At 44.9% G+C, this 24,933-nt stretch overlaps 2 protein-coding genes and 1 pseudogene across 4 annotated transcripts in view; 1 reads left to right on the top strand and 2 right to left on the bottom strand.

Annotated features, from left to right (window-relative positions):
* JAML (junction adhesion molecule like) overlaps nt 1-566 on the bottom strand; it is a 31,532-nt gene extending 30,966 nt beyond the window's left edge. The window contains exon 1 of the mRNA XM_081153756.1: nt 165-566. Within this exon, the coding sequence (XP_081009882.1) occupies nt 165-310 (146 nt within the window). The 5' untranslated portion in view covers nt 311-566. The remainder of the gene's footprint in view (nt 1-164) is intronic.
* A 684-nt stretch (nt 567-1,250) lies between these two features.
* On the bottom strand, nt 1,251-24,933 carry MPZL3 (myelin protein zero like 3). Of its 2 annotated transcripts, XM_081153758.1 has the most exons (7): nt 24,798-24,914; nt 16,188-16,221; nt 15,621-15,787; nt 12,890-13,100; nt 11,476-11,641; nt 10,353-10,416; nt 1,251-4,008 (listed from the first exon to the last, which is right to left on the bottom strand). In XM_081153758.1, exons 2-7 carry the CDS (start codon nt 16,198-16,200, stop codon nt 3,982-3,984), a joined length of 648 nt encoding a protein of 215 aa, XP_081009884.1. In that variant the 5' UTR covers nt 16,201-16,221; nt 24,798-24,914; the 3' UTR covers nt 1,251-3,981. The 2 variants fall into 2 exon arrangements, with proteins under 2 accessions (XP_081009884.1, XP_081009883.1); XM_081153757.1 differs by lacking the exon at nt 16,188-16,221 and having other exon boundaries at nt 24,798-24,933.
* Nucleotides 9,312-9,883, top strand: LOC308564866 (large ribosomal subunit protein uL6 pseudogene; annotated as a pseudogene). The gene has a single exon. The product of its transcript is annotated as a large ribosomal subunit protein uL6 pseudogene (transcript).

Below are 24,933 nucleotides of genomic sequence, written 5' to 3'. Positions count from 1 at the left end.
GCTCACATCCCCTGGGCTATGACTCCTCCTGCAGCGCTTGAGAGTTCTGTGATTGAGGCCTCACAACCCAAAGGGCTGTCACTCAGCTAAAACCTTCAGAACTGTCTTCATCTGAGAGACAAAAGCTCACATCACTGCTTAGGAAATACAAAGTAGCTGCTTACCCAAGATGAAGAGCACCAAGAGAAGTGATGCGCCGAGCTCGCCCACAGCTGCAGTTCTCAAGTCTGACTGAAGAAACGTCGCTAGCACAGAAGGTCAGGCTCAGAGCAAACCAAATGCGTGAGTTCTGAGGTGGCTGCAGAGTCATAAACAGGAACCTCTAAATCAGGTTCTCCTTTTAGTCATTTGGCCCATTATCCAATTTTTATTAATACTTTCAGGGTAAAAAAGGTAACAAATTCAACTTACTGAGGAGATGCCCACACCCCAGACCTGTGCAGATATCCCCTCTCCTGCAAGGTTGCAAGCTCTCTGAGAGAGGGATCTTGACTGGCATCAGGCAAACATTTGCTGAGAAAGAAATCAGCCTCATGCAGACAAAATACAATACATTTAAGATTAACACAAAACATTGTGCCCTGTGTTTCAAGTATAGCAACCTTTCTTATTTTCCCCTCTCAACAGAGGTGCAACAGAGGCAGGCATCCCCCAAATGCTTCCAAAGCTGTGCCTGCCTAGTCTCCAACTCACACCGAACACGTCCACTTCCTGACGGGAGAGCAACCTTTTAGAACACAGGCTGCACTTTGTTCCCCCGAGAAGCCCATGGGTGACTTGAGTATCCTAGATAAGAACTCAAGGCTTCTTCACTTCAAGGGATCTTTTGCTTTTAAGTCACCACTTCAAAGTAAGTGTTCTCAGTGGACACGCCTTCAGCCTAGGCTGGACTGGCTGGACCTACACATGGGCACACCTGTTTTTTGCAAATTCTCCTATACCATGTGAAAAGTAGTTGAGGACTTGCTCTTCTCAAGGTCTGTGTCCGTAGCTCTAGAGAAGTGGTGTGCTGGTCAGCCTGCAGTTTTCCTAAACACCCACCACGGCCTATTTCAAGCTTCCAACAGTGTAACAACGAGGACTTGAAAAGTCCCTAAAAATTTATGAAGCGGCTCTTGCTATGTGAGCTGGATCCCGCACAGCACCGAGTCTATGCAGGTCTTGCTCGGGGTCAGTTTAGAGACGCATGGCTGCTTGCTGCTGGAAACTACAACCTGCCCCCTTCATAAGACAGTCTTTATCTCACATGTCGATAGACACCAGAGTGCAGAGATGTTTATTAACCATGATGTGGCAAAGAGATCAAGAGTTACAATGTGTGCACACAGCCCAATGGTGCATATCCTCCTAACAAAACACAGAACCAAAGAACGCAGTGAAACGCAGCAGCACGCAGCAATGAAGAGTCTGGCAGTACAGCACTGGGCCACAGGGATGGAGCTGCCTCTCCTGGCAGCACAGTTTGAGTTGTGTGAGTAAATGCTAGCCCTGACCCACCCCTGTGGATCTTTCTACGGCTCCCCTTTGGAACTGTGACACAGTGACACAACAGAACATTCAGAGTAGGGATGTGGCCTCCAGTTGTTTAGGCAGGAACATGCCACGTCCCCCTTGAAGCACCCATGCCTAATTTGGGAGCTGCAGAGAACTAAGCTGTCCCCCAAAAAGCCTATAGTAACAGGCCACGTGGGGAACACTGAGCATTTTGTAAGCTCACACTTGGTAACAGAATTAAGAGCTTGATGTACAAAACTCATAAAGTAATGTAACCAAAAGTAAAGACTTCAGCAGCCAAAGAAAAATTCTGAAAGGCTTTTAACCCCTTCTGAAGATTTCAGAGTTAAATTCCTTTTCTAGACAACACTGGACTCTGTAGTGTGATAAAAACTCAGGGAGCATCAGAAAGGAGGAGAAAGACCAGCACCTAGAAGGTATTAAACAGCGGCGAAGAACAATTCTCCACCGTCCTCCCAGCCGCACACGGCAGGTGTCCCAACACTGCTCAGCGCTCCTGGGAGAAATGCTGGAACCCAGGCCCCGAGAGACGGGACGCGGAAGGAAACGGGCAGCAGCCCTGCGGCTGCGAGGCGAACAGAGCCGGGCGCTGACGAATTACCCGCTTGCTCTCTCGTGTGAAGGCCACTATTGTCCTTCATTCTAAAGGAAGGGGCTGCTTCAGACTATGACCGAGGCTACAAAGCAACACAACTAAGGGTTCACACAGCACCACTTGCCTGCATGATGAACCTATCACACAGGAGTAATCCTCAAAACATGCCTGAAAGGAAATGACAATCGACCTCATTTCATGGTTCCCCATTTAATGGGATGTGGCTTTAACTGGGTTCCTGTAATATCGTCTGTTTAAAAGAGAAATGAGGACCCACAAAAAGGCAGCCTCACAGATCTCTATCTTCAAATCTCTTAGTACCCAAATTATTTATTCTTATTGCTCAAACTATCTTCCTCTCTGTCGTGGTGCCAGATGGGCCCACTAGATCAGCCCTCAGCAACCACATACTCAACGAGTAGCCCAAGACAGCCAGGTTTAACCACTGGAAATGTGAACTGCCCGTCCTGCCTCGCCACTTGTACTTCCTTGCATGGCCAGGGGTACATTATGATGTCTCTTACTAACCAGACTCTCTAATCTATGGGCTGATTAACAAAAGTGGGTGGGGCAAGTCTGTGAGCCAGAGCCAACAACTCAGCTTGTTAAAAATGGATCTTGGCAAAAATAGAAAAGTGGTTTTTAATAACATCCAGTGTGTAATGCTATACTATGGACACCTCCTGAGCCACCTGGTGAAGTCTGGGAAGGAACTGTCCTGTGGAAAACAGGCGGGAGGAGGGATCATTTTCATCTGTCACAACTGAGAAGTGAACTCCATCACTAGGGCAGAGGACCACACTGGCAATCCTTCCTGACAAGTCTCACATATTTCTTAATGGCTCATAAAAATTCCTATAGGTTTCTGTAGAAAAATGGGGGAAGCAGACATAAGGTTTCGCAAGATCAGAAGGGAGAAGGGTAGGTTATGCACATCACCACTTCCTTATCTCAAATGTTACATAGAAACAGTTTGTAAGACCTCAGTTCACCCATATTTGGTGCCTTTTAGAAATCAAAAACATTCTGAAGAATAACACAGATTAAAAGAATATTTCATTGTAAATAACTGGTAAAATTATTCTATACAGGTCCACAAAACTTTTTGAAGGGTTTTTCTTGCCTCTGATCTTAAAAGACAAGGAGGAAACGGAAACCAGCTGTAAGAAAGTAAAATGACAAACTGCACCCAGCAAGACAAGAGAGGACTCCCTCTACCTCAGCATTCCTTCTTCTTAATTGTAAATTGATGATGCTTTAAAAAGCCAGTCAAAGCACAGACTCCTGATCCGACCAACAAAGGAAATGAATGCTGTACACTCCACGTCACCCAACACAACTGATGGTGAGATCATTGAGCCAACAGGTATAGGCTGTGTGTTAACTCACAGCTGAAAATGTTCACAGAGCAAAAAGCAAAGGATACCTATATCCTAAAAACACATTTTGTCTGCTCACACATCAGGAAGCTACAAGCTCCATCTCATTAAAAATAAAATATTTTGGCATCAACAGTTTGGCCAACATTTAGGATTCTCCCTCAAATAACTGGGAGAAAGCATGTAATACATTCAAGAGCAAAGGTGAAATAAAAAGTATTTTTCTATTCAGGAAAAGAATTCCTTCATTCAATTAGAGTATAAGTTATTAAAGGCGTCGTTATGAGTCTCTTCTGAAAGTTTCTGAACAGTTTATAAATACAAAAAGAACATTTCGTCAATAAATAAATGGTTCCTAAAGTCTTTGCTGCTGAGTCCCAGACTCCTCCACCACTGTCCAGTCAGCTCCACTGCCCCGAGAGGCTCTCGCTGCCAGTGGAAGGCGATCCTTTCTGTCATTAGGCGATTCTTCTTCTATCATGCAGACTCTCATCAATATGTCTCCTCATAGTCTGAATCCTGGAGAGGAAAGAACAGTAGCTATATGTATATGAAGTATAATACCAGGGTCTGAATTTAGCCAACGGCCACACATTAGGACTCCCTAATGGAACCCAGTTTGGGGCAACATCAACAGCGAGGTGGCACTGGATCAATACACCTAAATTCCCATGGTCTAAGTATAAGTGGTGTCCACTGGCAAATTTCTGCTTTGAAACCGTAAGCATTCCCCTTTTCTTGGTGGATATTTTTTACAACCTCAACACTCAAAAAAGGTGCCTGTATGCTGCAGAACATGCAGGATTATAGCTTGGAGTTTTACAGCCTACCTCTCTCTGAGTTTCAATCCCTTGCTGGCTGTGTGACCTTGAGTAAAATTATTTTACATCTCTAAGCCTCAGTTTCCTCATCTGTAAAGTGGGGGTAATAAAATTACTGCTACTGCACAGAACGGCTATGAGAACTGAATGAGGCAATTACGTAACCACTTAGCACTGTGCCTGGATCTCTGTAAGCACTCGTAGTCAATCTTACACTCGTTGCTTCCAATCTGCAGTGGGCCCTTTAGCCTGACGCGTACCACATCTCTCTAGTCCCTTCCCTCTCCCATCCTCCTAGATGACTATTTCATACCTTTCCCTCTTCCCTCAAACCTCCAAAATCTCCTCCTAACTTCATTCTCAGATGATGACCTTACTTTCTCCCATCGTGGGAGCAGAGAAGCAGTCAGTAGTGAACTTCCACAAGCTCCCATCACCACAGTTACCTACTCACCTGCATCTGGGCCCACCTCTTGGCCTTCCGTACGCTTCATACGGACATACTCTCCCTGCCCTTATCTAAGGCCAACATCTTCACTTGTGGACTAGGTCCTGGGCCCACTTCAGCCATCCTCCCCTCTCTCCTGCAGTACCTACTTTTCCTTCTCTACTGGCTCCTCTACTGTCGCATACAAATGTGCTATAATTTCTCCCATCTTAAAAAGAAAAGTAACTCTTGACATACACCTCACTCCACCTACTGCCCTATTTCAATGCATCCCTCCACCAAAAAAGTCCTTGAAAGAGTTGTTTACACCCAGTTTCACCAGTAAATATCCCCGGGCCAGCTTTCAGCCCACTATTCCACTGAAGCTGCTTTTGTGAAGTCACCAATAACCTCCGCAATACCAGATCATCCAAAAATCAATGCTTATTTTACTCCATCCGACTCAGCAGCAATCGGCACAATAGCTCTCTTTTCCCTTTTCAAACACCTGCTTCACTCAGCTCCCAGGATACCAAATTCTCCTGGTTTTCCTCCTGCCTCTCTGGGCAGTCCTTTCCAGCCTCCTTGCTAATTCCTCCTCACCTCCCCAGTCTACCAACCTTGCAGAACTCCAGGGCTCAGTCCTCTAACCTCCTCTCTACCTTATACTCATCTCCAGGTTGGAAGCAGCTCTACCAGTCTGTCTGCTAATGACTCCTAAAGTTATATCATCAGTCTAGGCCTCGCTTCTGAACTCCACACCCACATAACCAACTGCCTGCTCCACATTTCCACTTGGATGTTTAACAAGTGTTAAACAGACTTTATTCTTGTATGATTATTTATTATTTGTCTTATTATTATTGTTGTTATTCTGTATTCTCACTTATGATTTATCTGTTAGGTAATGATGGCTGGTAATTTAAATGACGACCAACAAAAGTGGATACTTAAACCTGCGTTTGCCCTCCTACCCCTGTACTATTCTCGATCTTATTCACTGATTCGCACCACACTGCTTTCACGCTGTTCCCAGAACATGCCAATCATGGCCCCTCTTCAGGGACTTTGCACCTACTCTTTCCTCTGCCTGAAACGCTGCTCCACGTTAGCCATATGGCTCACTATCTACTTCTTTTAGGTGTTTGCTCAAATACCATTTCAACGAGGGATACCCCCAACCATCTTATTTAATATCATACCCTGTATCCATCCATCACATCTCCCTTTCCTATTTTATTTTTCTCTATAGCATTAAGCAGCATATGACATACTTTTTTTTAATTTAGTTACTTTTTGTACCCCTAATTAAGAGTAGGTGACATTGCAGTTGTGTGTTGGAGGTGAGTTTTCCAGGCTGCAAAGAAGGTAAGTTCTGCAGTCAAGTTGTTGGTGTAGACAAACTCAGTGCTCGCCTCCTCCCACAACCACATCAAAAATACAACTAAACTACAGAACAACTATGATTGAGAACAGAAGTCCTATAACTAAGGATATACAGAAGAAGCCACACTGAGACTGGTAGAAGGAGTGGAGACACAAAACGGGCTGGTCCCACACCCAAGTATGGCAGATAAAAATTGGGAGGGATGTCTCAGCTGTGGAGGGGTCCCAGCCCCACACCCCAGTCCAGAATTCCAGTGCCAGGAAGAGAAGTCTCCATAACTTTCGGCTGTAAAGACCAGCAGTTCCAGGCATTTCTCTAAAAGGGCCCACACACAGGTTTACTCAGACACACTCTTTCTCAGCTCCAGCACTGGGGCACCAGCTCGAAAGGCACCAGGAACATACTAGGAGGAACTAAATTGTCTGGCATCAGGGTGAGAGCTGGAGGGGCAGCTTTTGCCCAGACAAAAGTGTTGAGAGAGGACACTGTTCTTTTTCTGAGACTCCCCTGACCCCATAGAGCCAGCAGGTGGGTGACATATCTGAGTCTCTATCAACCTGACTCACAATGTTTGCCCAGCCCTGGTGATTCCGAGGTCCTGCCCCATCCAGCTTGCAGGCCCACCCAAGCTGTGTCCAGTGGCTTTTCCACACAAACAGTCTATCTTGGCTCATGCTTCAGACTTTCCTAAAATTTCTCAAACAAGCAGCATCTGTCTTCAGCATGCCCTGTACGTCTCGCTAGATGGCCCCAGGCCCAGCACTAGTGGCAGCTGGCCTTGGTTTGCAGCTTGGTCTCTCCTGGGCACCTCCAAGCCCAGTTCAAGCAGCAGCCATCAGTAGATCACTTTATAGTTCCTACCAGGTGGAGCCAGGCAGACAATAGACAGTGGCTGACGTTGGCCTGCACATGCTGGGAGGCCCCAGAGCCAGTGCACCCAGTAGGCAGCTTCAGACAACACTAAAGCACCACCCAACCACCTCCACAAGTAACATACTCAAGGGGGGAACTCATCAGGCACCAGAGTCCTGCTGAACTAAGTCCTGTTCTGTGGAGTAGGCCCCAGCACAGCTGAATCTCCAAGGTTGGTGGTCAAAGCCATCCTTGCAGCCAACTGGCCTAGGAATAAATCCCTCCCACTGACATGCCAACAGCAATTAAGGCTCAACTACAACTGGAGGATGCACACAGCCCACACAGGGGGGTCACCTGGAGTGCCCAGCTCAGGTGAACAGGGAGGCTGTGTCACTGGAACCTACAGGACACCTATTACATTAGGCCACTTTACCAAGCGCAGGAGATGTAGCAGCTCTACCTAATACATAGAAACAAGCACAGGGAGGCTGCCAAAATGAGGATACAAAGAAACATGTCCCAAATGAAAGAACAGAACAAAACTCCAGGAAACAAACGAAACAAAATGGAGGCAAGTAACCTACTAGATGCAGAGTTCAAAACACTGGTTAAAAGGATGCTCAATGAACCTAGGGGAAGAGCAGAGGAACTTTGAACTTCAACAAAGAGACAAGAAACATAAAAATGGAACTAGAAAACATAAAAAATAACCTGTCTGAAATAAATAATACATTAACTGAAATGAAGACTACATTACAGGGAATCAACAGTGTAGTAATGAAGCAGAGGATCAAATCAGAGGTTTGGGAGATAAGGAAGCAGAAAACACCCAATCAGAACAGCAAAAAGAGAAAAGAATCCAAAAAAATGAGGACAGGGTAGGAGCTTCTGGGACATCAAGCTTACCAACATTCACATCATGGAGATGCCAGAAGGAGAAGAGAGCAAGCATGGACTTGAAAGCCTATTTAAAAAGATAATGACAGAAAATTTCCCTAATCTGGTGAAGAAAATACACATACAAGTCCAGGAAGCACAGCAAGTCCCACACAAAATGAACCCAAAGAGGCCCACACTGCCTGGGCTGGTGTGGGTCAGTGGTTAGAGAGTCGGCCGATGCACCGAAGGGTTGCAGGTTCCATTCTCGACCCTCTCCCTCTCTCTTCCTCCCTATTCTCTCTCTTTCCCTCTCCCCCTCCTTCCCTCCCTCCCACCCTCTAATTTAAAAAAAAAAAAAAAAAATCAATAGAAAAAATATCCTTGGGTGAAGATTAACACACACACACAGAAGAATAAAATTGCAATAAATATATATCTATCAACAACTGAATTTAAAAACAAAATAAAAAAGAATAGAAACAGACTGATAGATACAGAGAACATTCTAATGGTTGCCACATGGGAAGGGGTTTGGGGGAATGAAGAAAAAAGTGAAGGGATTAAGAAGTACAAATCGGTTGTTACAGATTAGTCGTGGACATAAAGTACAGCACAGGGAATATGGTCAATAATGTTCTAATAACTGTATGGTGTCAGATGGGTGGAAATTTATTGGCATGATTACTTAGTAAGTGATATAATATCTAATCACTGGGTTGTACACCTGAAACTAATATAATATTGTATGTCAACTGTGATTAAAAATTTAAAAATTATTTAAAGTAAAAAAAAAAAAAAAAAGGAATGCAAGTTCTTTAACAGCAGAGATTTCTGTCAGTTTTGCTCACTGCTATTTCCTAAGTACCTAGAATCATATCTGTCACATGTCAGATGTTTAATAAATAACTGTTGAATGAATTAATACCTGAAATGTGGGTAATAATATTATAGACATTAACTTATTTTGTGTTATCAAAACATCCAAACCCTAAAGGGTTGGTATTAGACCCTCTCCCCTGGCACTGTCGACCTCCTCCTGTCTTACCTATTGTACTCAAGTGCAATCGAGGAAGAAAACAAAGAGCACTGCAATGAGCAATCAGGCTGCGGTCATCTGGATAGGTGCTGAGCTTGGCAATAAATACAAAGAGGGCCCAAGTTTAAACCTGGAAATGGCAGCCATGCTTCATACTAGATCATAAGCGACTTCTGACCTGTGTCCAACTGCACCACAACAGTCTTTCTTCTTCCTGGGACCCTGGGATAGCCACAGAAGCCTACCAGTTGCAGCAGGTGCTCAAAAGGGGAGGGATGGGTGCCTTTTGAAATTTAAATCAAAACTCAGGCCTTCCAACCTGAGTATTTCTTATTGAAAACGCCATCAAGAGACCTAAAAAGTTACATCACTCTATTCCCTGGAAAAAAACAAAACTGAGCCACATCCACTATGAGGATGAAGACCATTCTCAGCAGTCGGACTGTCAACATCCCAGAAAACATGGACATCACTCTGAAAGGACGCACAGTTACTGTGAAGAGCCCCAGAGGCACCTGCGGAGGACTTCAGTCACATCAATGTACAGCTCAGTCTCCTTGGAAACAAAAGAGGCGGCTCTGGGTGGACAAATGGTGGGGGAATAGAAAGGAAATGACCACCATTCGCACCACATGCAGTGATGTTCAGAATGTGACCAAGGGTGTCACACTGGGCTTCCCTTCCAACATGAGGTCTGTGTACACTCACTTCCCCATCAATGTCATTGTTCAGGAGAATCGTTCTCTTGTTGACATCAGAAATTTCTTGGGCAAAAAATGCATCCGCGGGGCTTGGATGAGGTTACACATTGCTTGTTCAGTATCTCAAGTCCAGAAAGATGAGTTGATTCTTGAAGGAAATGCCATTGAACTTGTATTAAATTTAGCTGCTTTGATGCAGCAAGCCACACAGTCAAAACAAGGCTATTGGAACATTTTGGACAGTACTATGTTTCTGAAAAAGGAACAGTTCATCAGGCTAATGAATGAGATCAAAGTTGCCCAGTTATGGAATCAGCAAGATGTCAGGTGATTCCTCAGACTTATCTGCAATATTTTAAAGATGCAATAAAAGCCATGTATTGAAGAAGAAGAGAAAAAAACCGAGGGCATGCAGAAAAGTTCAATTCAGGGCCCTGGATCCAGCCAAAGTCTGCTAGTATGACCTCAGGTGCAGGGGACACTCCTCTTTCAGCATGTTCTTTGTCCGTCAGCAGAGACTGTTCTACCCAGTCCCCTTTCCCAACCTAACGTCACTACTCCGTACCCAGGAGACAGAAAACAAGAAATAACAATAAGAGTTGGGGGGGGGGATCCCCTGAAACCAAAAAGACCTTGGTTGATACCATGCTTTGGACCTGCAGACATAACCTTCTGCTGCCTCTGAGGGCAAAGGATCCCATAAGTAAGCAAAGAAGTGACTCATGAGCAGGGAACAGAGGAAATGGCACAGGCTTACCAAGCACTCGGCACAGCGGACACAAAGCCTGGCCATGCAGTCACCGTCCTCCTCTTGGTCAGTGCTGCAAAAGAAGACAAACCAAGTCAAACAATCAAGAGCTCAACAGCAGAGCAGTTAGAAGCACAGGCACTGAAGTCAGACAGGCCTGGTGCTAAATACAGTTCTGCCGCTCATTAGCAGGATGACTGGGCAAATTACTTAAGTTTCAGGAGCCGGTTTCCTCATTTATAAAATGCAAATATTACCAGCTATGCTTAAGGATAGTGATTAGGAGTAAATAAAATATACACATGTAAAACACACACCACCGTGCCTGGCACATGGTAAGTGCTTAGTAAGTAGGAGCTACCCATAGTCATTCATTCAGAAATGGCTCAGCACCAAGCATGTTGGAGGGGCTGGGCTGGGATAGAGAGGTAAATAATGCACAGCCCTTGATAAGTTCACAGTCCCATGGGGGTGAGAGGCCTGCTGGCACTCAGCAAGCACATTATAAAACAAGGTGATAAACATCTGAATGAAATTCAGCTCAAACTGCTGTGGCAGCAAAGAGGAGGGAGTGACTCGTCTCCCCACAGGATCAGGAAAATGCAAGGGGAGACATTTCCACTGGGGCTTGGAGGATAGGAAGAGTATCCAGGCAAAGCGGGAAAGAGGGAGGGGATTCCAGGTGAGAGAAGGGTGTGGTCGGAGACAGGGGTGACCTGGATGGGCACCGCATGCTGAAAGAAAATGGGCTCACTGCAGCTGGAACGTGGAGCAAGTGAGGAGACGGTGGGAAATAACGTGCCCTGTTGGAGTTTCCTACTCATTTTGAAGGAAGGAAGTACCCACTTGGGAATTTATAGTCAGAGCCAAAGAATCGTACAATCTTATTTCCAAAGCAGGAAACTAGGACGGTACTATCAGCCCCTCCATCTGTCTCCAAGTTAACACCCACAGGTTTTACGTCGAACCTTCCTAGGACTGCTCAGCAGAACTACTCCCTTCAAAGGCAACTTCACCAGCAGGGCCAAGCTCAGCCTGGGAGTGAGAAAGGCACCGAGGCAGGGGCTGGCCCACCCTCGGGGCGGGGACTGGAGCGAACCGGGACCAGTGTCAGGGCTCCAGCTGGACTTACTCATCTGAAACCTCAATAGACGACTTCTTATAGCCGGACTTGCTCCTCCTCTTCAGCCCCGCAGACTTCCTCCCCATCCTCACCAGCAGCAGCACCGCCACCACGGCCGAGGGGACGAAGACGAGAATGGACAGAAGGGCCACCGAGGAGAGCATGGTGCCAAACCCTGGAGGGAAAGGCGGTGAGGGGGCGTGCAGAAACGCTCCCCTCACGGGGCAGGTTTCACGTCTGCACTTGCATTTCTTCTCGTTACAAAAGGAGTAAATTCGATGCAGAAAAGGTAGAAAATACTCACACACAAATAAAAATTTACCCACAATCCTACTCCCTAGGGTTAACACTGTAGCATCTACCCATTCAGCCCCCTCCTGAGCATACATGCACATGGGTCTGCGAGTACGGAGGACAGTGAATATTTTTAAAAGTATGAATCATATTTTACATATTATTCCTAATCTATTTTACTTACTATGTGATGATTACTTTCCATGTCATTAAAAGTTCCTTCCAGGTGTGACCTTTTTAAAGGCTGCATAGTATTCTATCACATTGAGTAGTTTAATGACTCAGTCCTCTGATGCTGAACATTCAAGTCATCTCCAATTCTCTGAATTCATGAATTATAGTATGATCATCCTTGTACATAAATCTTCATGTTTAGCTCTATTTCTTTAAGATACATTTTTAAAATAGAATTCTAGATTAAAGGATGTATACTTTTAAGGCCTCTGATGCACACTACCAACTGTCTCCCAGAGAAACAGTATCAGTTTCTACTCCCACCACCAGTATAAATGTGCTCATGTCTCTGAAAGATATGAGCTATTGTCTTAAAAAAACACATAATGTAGTCCCATATCTCGAAGTCTTTGGTTCAAATCCAACTAAGGACTAAAATGACCACTCAATAATCACCAGGAATAACGCAGATAAAAAAGGTCAGTCCTTAACCTGCACTCCTTCTGTTTTACTAAAAGGAAACTGCTGGTCTCTGCAACATAAAAGAAATGTGCTGCCTCCATCACTGAGGTGGGGGTCACTTTCAAAACACAGACAAGAACACTGCCTCATTACTGAGGGTGTGAACATACTGGGGAAACCAGAATGATTTCTACTTCAGAGATGACAACCCTCCACTCATTCAAGGACTTGTCATACATTTCCACAAGACCTCTGGGCACCTGAAATCTAAAAAAAAAAAAGGAAAATGGAGAAACTATGACAATATTTGAAGAAAAACTTCAGTTTGCAGAATAAAGATTAAAAAATGTATCCTAATAGACAATTCAGGAGGGCAGAATGCGCCAAAGAACAACTGGCTTTATGAAGATGGGTGGCTTTGCCTACCACTAGTGTCTCCAGAAAGCACCACAGCTGTCACCAAGCAGAATAAGGTTGGTGGCGGTTGGCTTACCCCTTTCTGTGACTATTAGCTCCGTCGTGGGAATATTATGGTGCACGTCTGGGGGGTTCTTCACAGCACAGCTGAATGTCCCGTTGTCCTGTACAGTGGGGTTGCTAATGCTTATGGAGGCATCCCCTTTGTATACGTCTCCAACCCAGGAAACCCGGTCTCGAAATGTGCCCGCGGTGCTTGGGTACTGGAAGGACTGATAATGGAAAATCTAAGAAAGCAACACATGAGAAAAGGAGTTAATTTGGAAAATGCAATGAAAATGTAAAGCTTAGTAGGTCTAAAATAAAATACAAACGTATAATGGGTTTTCTCAGTTGAACATTTGTTTTATGCTTTGTTCACCTCCATCCCACAGGTTAAAAGACAGGTTATTGAAACGTCAGAAAAAAGGCCTGATGAAAGAATCGTGGAATTCTGACTCTGGAACCTCCTCTCAGTTTTCCCTCTAGCCCTAAAGCAGTGGTTCTCCACGGGGGGGGGGTGTCAATTTTGCCCTCCAGGGGACATTTGGCAATATCTGGAGACATTTTTGGTTGTTACAACTGGGGGGAGTGCTACTGGCACTTGTGGGTAGAGGCCAGGGATATTACTAAAAATCCTACAATGCAAAAAACAACTCCCACAACAAAAAATTATCCAGTTCAAGATGTCAACAGTGCAAAAGTTGAGAAACTCTATTCCTAATATTCGTATACTGCTGTATGGTTTACAAATGACTTCTATGCATTTACTAATTTGAGCCTCATAACTATATATGGGGCAAGTACAATTATTCCAAATGTACAGAAAGGAAAACAAGGCCAAAAACAAAAACTGAGTTACCTAAAGGCACATGGCTAGTAAGTGGGAAAGGGGAGATTTCTGTATATTCTCAAAATCACCAGGAGAGTATAATACAATCAAGCTTCTCTCAAGTTATCTGCCTTGGCAATTAACAAAAATTCCAAGTCAGTGCAAGATCAGCACTCAGTGACATATGCTGAATTGCAATTGCTGCTTCAGATAGGTGGTCAGACACTTCATCACCAAAAGCACTTAAGTTTACCTACTGGTAGGCCCGGCAGGTACAACAGCATGATTGCCCTCACGCGAGAGTCAAGGACTTCCTCTTTCTTTACTTGCTACTGCCCCACTTAGGAACGATTACCCAATTTTGAAGAGCAACTTCCCAAAGAAGATGTTGAATCACTTATTGGTTCATTTGTTCATGCATTCATTCAACAAATATGCACTGCACACCTACTATGCGCTAGGCATATGTTAAGCAAAAGGATATAGTGGGAGCCAAGCAAGCACAGTCCCTACTCCCATGGAATTTACAGTCTGGTGGGAAAAACAGGTATCAAGAACTAATAATATCTGCAAGTGTGTTCCAGAAAGGGAGATAAAGGGTGCCTACTGCAGACTATCGGCATCAACATAAAAGCATCTGAAATTCCTTACTTACAGAACAAGGCCTGCTGTGTACCTTCGAGATAAACCCAGCCTCTAATTCCAAGTTCTGTTAGTGAGGCTCAGATCCTTGCTAACTGACTGTCTGACAGAACCCTAACTGACCTCATAACTGCAACCTCATGTTATGTGACTTTAAAGGCCCACTAACTCCAGCCTGGGTGAGTGGACTTTCTGACCAGCCTCACAGAGAAAGCACCATACGAGGGCAGCTTGCTGTTTGCATCTGAGGCTTCTGACCTAAGAAAATACCCATTGCTTTCTCTGCCCTACTTTTGGCCAAGGAGGCAGAGCCAAATAAGGCCAGCCACAGTTTCCAACCACTCAAAATAAAGTGAACTATTTTAGGTCTAAAGAAAAAAAGGACCATGAATACAGCCTAGCTTCCTTCACTGGGACCACCTACCTAACCCCAAGCTACGTGGCATTCTGTAATGGCTCCTAAAACAAAATGCAAAGCTATACGTCAAAATCCAACAGAAAGTTTTTCCAATGAAGGAAACAGGAAAAACACATTAAAGGTATTTTCAAAACTACAGTCTTATATACAGCTATGACATTCACATTCTTGATAGCATATATCCTGAGCTAAGGATCCTGCTGGAAGCATAATGAGAAAGGGCTTTTTATAGCACTGCCATCTTCAATCAGGCATTCACAGTGGGATTTGAACCATAAATATGTTTTATATGTGTGACTAAAGTATATTGCTTCTAATACTGCAAGACTATCTGCCACCAGCAGCATGTGTCATCAACATAAGGTGCCACCATCTGCTTCAAAGGGAACCATATAAATCAGTGCAGATGTTTACACAATGGGAGATGCCAAGGTAAACCTACAGAGGACAGATACGGAAGCAGATACATCCACCCAGACAACTTCACACAGCAGGAAGTGAGCAGCTTTCAGAGAAAGGATGTCTGCAACTGGGACCGAGAGAACTTTTCCATCCAACAGTCCTGGAGGTTCCATTTTTTAGTAATGGAATCTGAAAATGAACTATGAAGCCATGCAAAGAGAAACAACAAAAGGGAAACAAAATTAAACCACATTTCCTCTGAATTTCTGACAATTTTTTTCCGATAGCTTATTTGCAAAACTCTTACATAAAAGAATAAAAAGCCTTACGTGATGGAACAAATGTCAGGTAGGGTGAAGCTCATCTTCTGTTCTAAGGTGAGAAGACCGAGGGAGTGCCTGGACTTGGAGTGAAAGGGTTCCAGAGCTGCTGACCACAGAGGACAGAAGAAATGTTTTTTGTGTGCACACTTACTGATTCCGTGCGACTGCTGCTGGGAGGTCGGTATGTCCAATCTACGGTGAGTTTGTCAGTGACAGATGAAGTCGACTTGAAAATGCATTTCAACTTGATCTTCTCGCCAACATAACCCCGGACGTGAGCGTCCACTTTAATCTCCAAGGGAAGGACAATGTGGACGCCTAAGCAAAGCAAGCCCAACATTTAAAAGGTTTTCATTTGGGTGCAATATACAGTTGACTGAGCAATATAAAGATGCTACTTATAGTCTTTAGGACTCTCATAAAAACCATAGCAATAAATATCTTCTCATGCACGCCCAAGAGGGACAAGGAGTGGGTGTCTGCATTAATCAAGGATAGTATTTTTGTCACTTTACGATATTAAATCATAGGATGAATGCTTGGGTAAAAATTTAAAAGCTGGTTGCACCAGCATTTTTCCAAATACAGACTTGTGGTTAAATTAGGCACAAACAAGTGGGTCAGCCCACAGCAGGCTAAAGGACACCAACCACCCACTCCCCCACACACACACACACACTCCAGGAATATGCCAGCTGTTGTGGTCTAAGGGACTTACCCCAGTACAGCATGCTTGCAACCTGAAGCTACCACTGCCTCAGCCACCAGCAGAATGAGAAGAGAAAATAGAACATTTTTTTCAAAGAATTTTATAAAACTGCCCAAAGGTTCTATCTAGTTTTGTTTTGGTTTTTTCTGTCTTAAAGCTTGTTAATGAATCACACACCCATTAAAAGTAAATCAGGGGCCCGGATGGGTGTGGCTCAGCAGTTGAGAGTCGACCTAGGATCCAGGCGATCGGGGTTCGATTCCTGGTCAGGGCACATGCCCAGGTTGTGGGCTTGATCCCCAGTGGAGGGCGTGCAGGAGGCAGCCGATCAGTGACTCTCTCATCACTGATGTTTCTCTCTCTCTCTCTGCCTCTCCTTTCCTCTCTCTGAAATCAATAAAGATATATTTAAAAAAAAAAAAAAGTAAATTGGGGGAGGAAAACAGAACAATGTGATGCACTCTAAAATGTAAAAATAAGATACCATTTTTTAATTCTCTAGAGATCTACTCTTTCCAAAACCACCTCATATATCCAACTTGAAAGCCCACCTCCCCAAAAGAGCTGGCACTTTCTTCTGCCTAATCCCCTCTGCTTTAGGGGACAGTGAGTAGAACTTTATCTCCCACAAGGGAGCCATTTTTTAGGAGGTGAGCCCCCAGCACTGTTCCCCTGGCTCCTTCTCTGGGCACTAGGCCAGGACGCCCTGGCACACACAGCAGCAGGTTTCAGGAGACGGCACCCCACACACGACTGGAAGACCAGCGCTGCCCTGGCAGAGGCAGGGGCATGTCCCCGCCCCACTGCTGGCTCCGTGGTCTTAGCAAGTTACTCCCCAGCTCTGGGGGGGGGGGGGATAATAAAAGCGCTCATTCCAGGAGCCCAGTGTGAGGAATAAATGAGTTAAGACACGCACTACACTGAGAAGCCTCACCAACCCAGAGCGAATGCTCAATGCATGTCAGGAGGCGTCATCACAGCCACCTCTCCAGACCCGCCTGTGCTGGGTCTTTCCTCAGCGTGAGTCATCCACCCCACTGCCTTTACTTCGGCTGCTCCAGTCATTTTTCCTGCTCCTCCCCAGACAATCTTGTCTGTCCACATTCCTCTTGCAGGAGGAGACGGAGACTGAGCTCACAACTCTGAGAGAACCTGACCCTCCCAACGATGGCAATTACTTCTGGTTCATCCACAGCATCCTCTGACTTTGCCAGGCTAATCTTGTCTTTCCTTTCATGCCTTTGCCATGCTGCCTGCTGGCATGGAAAGCCTCCATCCCTCAGTTCCCACTCCCTCCTGAGACCTCACTCCTGAGCTGCCTTCTCAGCACTCAAGGCAGTTCTAAGAAATGGGAGGTGGGGTGAATGGAACAGCTGCACTCTCCCTATTCCCCATTCCTTCACTCTAAAACATAAATACAGTAGAGAGTTTAAAGTGTGGGTTAGAATTAGACAGACCTGGACTTCGATTTCTAGCCCAGTTACTTTCTAGCTCTAAGGCCTTGATCACAGTTACCTTCCATTTCTTCACTTGGCAAATGGGAAAAATAAGACCTTTCTCATTGGATCACTGTGAGGATCTAATAAGATCAAATAAGATAACCACAGAATGCTTAGCATAGCACCTGAAACAGAAACTTTCAATAAATGTTCATTATTATCATTAAAATAAACACCACAAACATTCAGCGCCCTTCAATAATTCTCTATTGGGCTATAGAATAAAATCCAAATCGTGACAGTCTGGCCCCAAACTTTTGCTTCTCCACCCACCCATCCCATCCCCTTCACCGTGCCCTGAATGTCCTGCCATTTCCTAAATTTACTATGTCCTTTCACACCACTGTGCCCTTCTTTGAATATGACTTTGTCTGGAAGGATCTCCCAGTCCCTACCAATCCCGTCTGGGTTGTCTCCCCCACACACCCCCAATGTCACATATCTTCAAAGCCCAGCTCAAGTATCGGCCCTGTGCTGCCTGCCCAAATTCCCTGATGCGGTTCGTTCTTTCTAAATGTTCTCATTACATTTAGCACATAATGCTGCTCAAGTACATATACCACTGATTACACTCAGTTTCAAAAGACTTCCTCTGGGGAGCAGGCAGAGAGACTGGGAGACAGAAGTGGACAGGTCGCCAACAATTCTAGTATAGGAATAAAGTGTGCTCATTAGTCACCCACCCTCTTCCTATCTCCGGTTTTACAGTATTTTCAACATTTTTAAGTCCCCTGCACTCCTGAGGGCCACTCCTGGACTGTGGCTGGTGTACACTGAAGGAGAAATCACACAACTGCACAGGTATCTACCACAGAAATTCACGAATTCCTCCCACAGCTGAGCCCTTAAGGAGGACTGGTGGCCATCCAGCCAGCCTTGGTCAGCTCCTCTTTTTGATTCCTCAAACTTGGCCATTCCCTTTCATCCTAAGTACCTATAACTCCCTCATTCACAGAAGAAAATGTCTCCTCTTACTTCTTCAAGTAAGGCCATACGACTGCCCAGCCACACACCTTCCTGCACCGAAAGTCATCTTACTTCCAGTCTCAAAGGGTGTGGTGCAAGGTCAATTCCTCTGCTCAGCCTAGAGCCTCCCCCACAAGCCCTACTCCAGCAGAAAAACCCTCTCTACTATCTCCAGCCTCTCCCTTTCAAGAGAGGCTCTCTACTCCCAACCTATAAACACACAAAAGTCTCTCTCATCCTTAAAAACAAGCTAACAATAAATGACAACAAACAATAATCTTTCCTTAACCCTGAAATACTATTCATTATCAACTGCTGCTCCTTCCTTTCTAAGCCAAGTTCTACACCTGACATCTCCATTTCCTCCTATCCCATCCACTTCTGGACCCCTACAGCACAAGCTGGACTCCACTACCACTGGTAAAGGGCACTGCAAGATACAAGGAATTAAGAAGTCCAATAGGTACTTTTCTATCCTGATTTTACTGCCTCTCTCTGCAGCAGTGACTATTTGACCTTCTCTATCCCAAGGTTCCATGACAAATTCTCTCGTTCATTCATTCAATCTTCAAACATATTTTATTGAGCACCTGTTTTGTGCCACCTTCTCAGCATGAAATTAAATGTGAACAAAATAAATACACACCCCGTTTTAGAACTTAAAATACAGAAGTTCAATACATTAATCAAATCTTAAAGACAAATGTATGACAAGCTCTGATAAGCACTATGAAGAAAAGATAAGGGAGCGGCTGTGAAAACTGCACCTGCTGTGGTAGAGGAGCGGGGAGTGGTTAGCGCAGGTGTCCTTGAAAAAGTTACTTTTGAGATGAGTTCTAAAGGGTAATAAAGTGCTGAGAGGGAGAGTATTCCAGGCAGAAGGCACAACATATGCAAAGGTCCTGCACCAAGTAGAGTTAGGGAACTGAAATGAGGCAGTATGGCCACAACACAAAGAGCACGAGGGGCATGGGGGGAGGAATGCGGCGTGGCTAGGAGGTAAGCAGGAAGGGGGCCACGCAGCACCTTAGAAATGTGGGTCCTTATTCTTAGAGTAATGGGAAGCCATGGAAAATACTTAAATGTGGGACTGAGTGATAAGGGACATGATCAAGTTTGCATTTTTAAAAGATTATTCTAGGGAAGACACTTAGGAGGAGCCAAGATTACTTAGGAGGCCACATACCAGTCAAGTGAGAAGTAAGGGGAGCCTGAACTAAGGTGGTGGCAGTGGGCATGGAGAGAACTAGGGAGACAATACTTACAAGGTAAAATGAGGAAGAGCTGGTGACAGATCAGATGTGGAATGCTGGAGAACCGGGTGTCAAGGAGGACTCCCAGGTCACTGACTTGGTGTTACCATTCACTGACACACAGGGAAGACTAGAAAAGTACCAAGCTTGGAGGGAAAGAATGGGAGTTTTATTTTGGATAAGTTTAAGGTGCCTTTGAGATACGCAAGGGTTGATGTCAAGGGGGTAGCTGGTTTAGGGCAGGGCCAGCAAACTACGGCTCATAGGCCAAATCTAGCCCACAACATCTACAAAAAGCTTCATCAGCACACAGCCACGCTGACTCAGCATGCTTTTGTGCTACTCCAGCAAAAGACCACAAAGCCTAAAATATTTATTCTCTGGCCCTTTACAAAAGTTTGCCAACCTTGGTTTAGAGCAAAGAATAAATCAAGCTATAAATCAGAATCTCATTAGTCTCCCTCCAACCAGCTCTCCACACTGTTACACACGCACGCACACTCCACATCTCCGATAGTTTTTATCAAGTCTCTTCCTAAGGCTCCTCCTCTCCTACCCATCCCTTAAACAACGGTTGCCTTAGAGGTCCACCCTGAGCCCATGGCCCTTCATTTAACATTCTCCTTGGACAATCCTATCTGCTTTTATAGATTTAACAACTGCTAATTGGCTAGTGGTTCCCCAATCTTTATTTCTAGTCATGACTTGCCTCTGAGTGTCCAAGGGTTAGTGAGTATACCCTTGAATAACACCACCACAGATCTCAAATTGAATGCAGTGCAACTTCTTTTGTCGCCAGTTCTATCCATTCCCCTTATCTCCTTTCCTAACAATACACAGATTTTCTTTGGATACCTACCCTTTCCAATGTAGCCCAAGAGCTTGGGGGGAAATGCCTCTATCAGACAGGGCCCAGGCAGGAAATAGGCACAATCAGCTGAGATTCTGAAAAGTGTATGGCCCACTTCTCAAAGGGACTTTTCTCAGGGTCAAGGAAGCCAAGGAAGGCACAAGGCCTTTGCCACCCCCAAGCCTGAAGGAACAAAGGAGAAAATGGTGCTACCAGAGCCTGGCAAGAGATGGAGCTCTGGCCACCTGATAGAAGCTGTCGTCACAGAGGGACACAGCCACTACAGACCAGGCACTAGCACAAGGAGGGAGCAGGGAATACCCTGATGTCTTTCACCCCCTGCCCTCTAACCTCCTGCCAAAGCCTCCCATTGACCAGACCCAAGATGAAGCCCAAAGGACTGGCTGATGCACTAAAGGGCCAGCTTTCCAGAGAGTAGAGAACAGAGAACTGAATGGATCTGGTAAGAGAGGAGCAAACTAAGAATAACTAGCAACTGACCCTACTCCCAGCTGGGGAAGATGGGGGAGGGGCCCAGATAGGACTAAACCAATCATTACATCCAGAGGTGTGCTGGTAGACAGTTAAAAGGAAAAAAATTCAAATATGTAGGGTTTGACAACTTCTGTGATAAAGTATTTCCACCGTGGCTAATTTCAAGCTACAAAGGGGAAGTCTCCGAATCCTGAGTCAGGAAGAGACGTGCATAGCTGGCCCGAGAGCCTGCAGGAGCTGACTCCAGCACACCATCCTCTTGATCAGAGCTGTGCGTGAAGGTCGCCATATGTGCTTTCAGCTACCCCAAAGTACCTTTCAGAAAATGTGCTTGGAGAGCTATTTAATGCTTCCATGTCTTGTTTACATTCCTCTGTATATCTGAAATTTTCCTCACTCCCTATCTCTAAGTAACTTTCATTTTTAAGATGTAACTTTGCCCTGCCCAACGAGCTCGGTTGGTTAAAGCATCATCCCAGTACACCAAGGTTGAGGGTTCGATCCTTGGTCAGGGCACATACAAGAAGCAACCAATGAACACATAAATAAGTGGAACAACAAATCGATGTTTCTCTCTCTCAAATAAATAAATAAATAAACCAATTTAATTTTGATGACACCTTCAGGAAGTCTTCCTTGTATCCTCATGACAGATAAAGGGCACCTCTTCTGTGCTCCTATGGTTTCTAGTACATTTCTCAGTACCAAATTCTAAAATCTGTTGACTTGTCTGTATTCTGCAATAGACCCTGAGCTCAACAAAACAGAACTTAGCACATTGTGGATGCTCAGTAATATTTCTTCAACTGAACCAACACAGTTCCCTTTTTATAAAACAAAAATTATTACAAAATAAACATAAAAATTACATATTCTGAGCAAATCTGGTTACTAAGCTGTAGTACATACACCCTTAATAGAGCTACCCACCTACCTATCCAGATCCTCCTTGCTGGTGTCTGAACTCCATGTTCATGAACATGATTTGCCATAAAGTTATCAATATGCCAAGTCACTGAAATTAAAGCACTAGTTAAGTGGGTCTTAAATACAGAGTTACAAAAAAGTAAGATCCATGAATGACCCGAACTAGTCTACATTTCTAATCTACCCATCAGGATATTGGTACTCCATTGGGGAGAAGAGGCAGAGACTGGAAGGAAGCCCAGGAAGGCTCTGGAGTGCCAGTAACACTATATCCTGTTTTAGGTGCTGGTTACCAGTTGTGTTCAGTTTCTGATAATTCATTGAGCTGTACTCTAATGATAGGTGCACTTTTCTCTATACATATTATACTAAAATTAAGTGTTTTAAAATCAATGGATATAAAATAATTTGTCTCCATTTAAAAAGTAAGAAAAGATATCAATCCAATGTTACATTAGTTCAGAAATTTCTATCCTAGGCCTAATGTGCTTATGAATATTTATCTTTTCACCTCAGTAAAAAAACAACAACCAAAAAAAAAAAAAAACACCATTCTTGCCAGATGAAAACAGCTAATATAGAAATACTCATGATACTTAACAAAATTTTTAGCCCTGGCCAGGTAGCTCAATTGGTTAAAGCGTCATCCAAATACATTAAGGTTATGGGTTTGATCCCTGGTCAGGGCACACACAAGAATCAACCAATGATGCATAAATAAGTGGAACAGCTCAATGTTCCTCCCCCACACACACTTCCTCTCTCTCTAAAATCAATAATTTTTTTCTTAATTTTTAATTTGGGAGGAAAACAGGAAAATCACATTTAAACATAAGTGATTTTTAGACATGGAAGAAATTTTTTAAATGACAAAACTCCCAATTCTGTATACTCAGTTTTCCAAAATGTAAATTTGTCAGCCTTTAATTCATAAATTTCCCACTTAAATGAAAAAGAGAAAAATGTAAGAACCTTATGTGCCTGATCTACTGTTTCTAGTACTCAGACAACCGATACAGTGGGACCACATTTATAACTTAGGGAGAATTCAAACAAGCTAGTAATTTAATGGGTCCTATCTCTGAAGAGTAAAGACAAACACTGGTATAAAACAAAGGTATCGCCTAACAAATTCAAAAGACTGAAGAAAAAAAATAGGCTGAACCTTGAAAACATGCTAATTAAAAGAAGCTAGTCTCACACACACAAAAAACCCCCACATATTACAGAGTTCATGTATATGAAATGTCCAGAATAGGCAAATCCATAGCAACAGAAAGTAGATCGTTAGGGGACGGGGTGAAAGGGAGTAACTGGTCATGGGTATGGAGTTTCTCTCTGGGGTGATGAAAATGACCCCAAAATTGATTGTGGTAGTGACTGCACAACTCCGTGAGCATACTAAAAACCACCAAATTGTACACTTTAAAGAGATAAACTGCATGACATGTGAATTACATCTCAAAAAAACTTATTTTTAAAAGGCAAAGGATAAATCAATTCAACAAATACATAGATCATAAAATCAACCTTTACTGTTTGAATTCTCTGGTCTGCCGGATTTGATGCACTCTAGGTGTGAAATGACATCAAGTTTAAGAGCCCACCCACCACTTCTAAATTTTTTTCCCTCAATGGGACAATATCTGAAGGTTGCTGTGAGGGGCAGAGGAGGTCTAGGATTATTCGGGAGTGACAGCTGGTCAACCTAAATATTCTGTTGCAAAATAATTTAGCTGAAAAACTGGACACTTGTAATGACACAGGCAGCTGGGAGGGATCAGGGAGTGTGCTGGCAGCATGAATATTACTCATCGAGCAGAGAAAAACGTCCCGGCCTTCCCTGCTGAGGTCTGGAGACCTTAAGACTTCACGTTAAATGTCCCCTTCGGAAACTCCCATTATCCGCATGGAAATTCTATGATGCTAACAGTTCATTCCAGTGCTAGCTCCAGGAACAAGATTTCCCAGGAGGACACACACACAGACATGTGTTAAAAGCCCAACAAATAATTGCACCCTAAAATTAGGTAATTAGGCCACATTGGAACTTCTATTTGAAAACTGCATGAAAGCAAAACTCATCCAAATTTTAAGACCATGTCGTAGTGTGACCACTGTCCTGATGTTAGTTACTACTACACATTAAAATGTTAACAGAACTGACGTGCCCTTTCTTGTATTTAAATACATGTGCTGTTAAAATGCTGAAGCAGTTGCCTTTTCCTCAACAAAACGCGCCTCTATTGTAAAGACAAATCACAGCACGGCTCTCCTGTAACCAAACACGCTCCGCTTCAAGGCTCGGCCAACCCCCAGCGAAGACCGAACTCCCGGCCGCCGCGCCCGCCCCGGGCCGCCCAGCCCGCCGCGCCCGCGCCCACCGCGCTCCCCCGCCCGCCGCCGCCCGGACCCCGCGCCCACCGCGCTCCCCCGCCCGCGGCCCGGCCCCGCGGCGCCCGGCCCCCCGCCCGCGGCGCGGGAAAGCCCCGGGCGGCCCCCAGCGCCGGAGCCGCGATGACGGCGAGCGCGCGTCCCCCGCCCCCGCTTCCTTCCCCCCCCGCGCAGGTGCGGGGGGCGCCCGCGACCCCCGGAAATGGCCGCCCCCACCGGAAGCGGCGCCGCTCACCCTGCAGGAGCAGGACGCCCAGCAGCCCGAGCCCGGCGCCCGCGCCCCGAGCCGCCCCGCTCCGCCGCATCCCGTCGGCTCCGACGCGCGCACCTGTTTACCGCTCCCGGACGGCGCAGGTGACACCGGAAGTGAC

Source organism: Miniopterus schreibersii, assembly GCF_964146895.1.
Source record: "Miniopterus schreibersii genome assembly, chromosome: 12".
In the NCBI taxonomy this organism is placed as follows: Eukaryota; Metazoa; Chordata; class Mammalia; order Chiroptera; family Miniopteridae; genus Miniopterus; species Miniopterus schreibersii.
The sequence above is the reverse complement of the archived record's forward strand: the minus strand, read 5'-3'. Positions and strand labels throughout refer to the sequence as shown.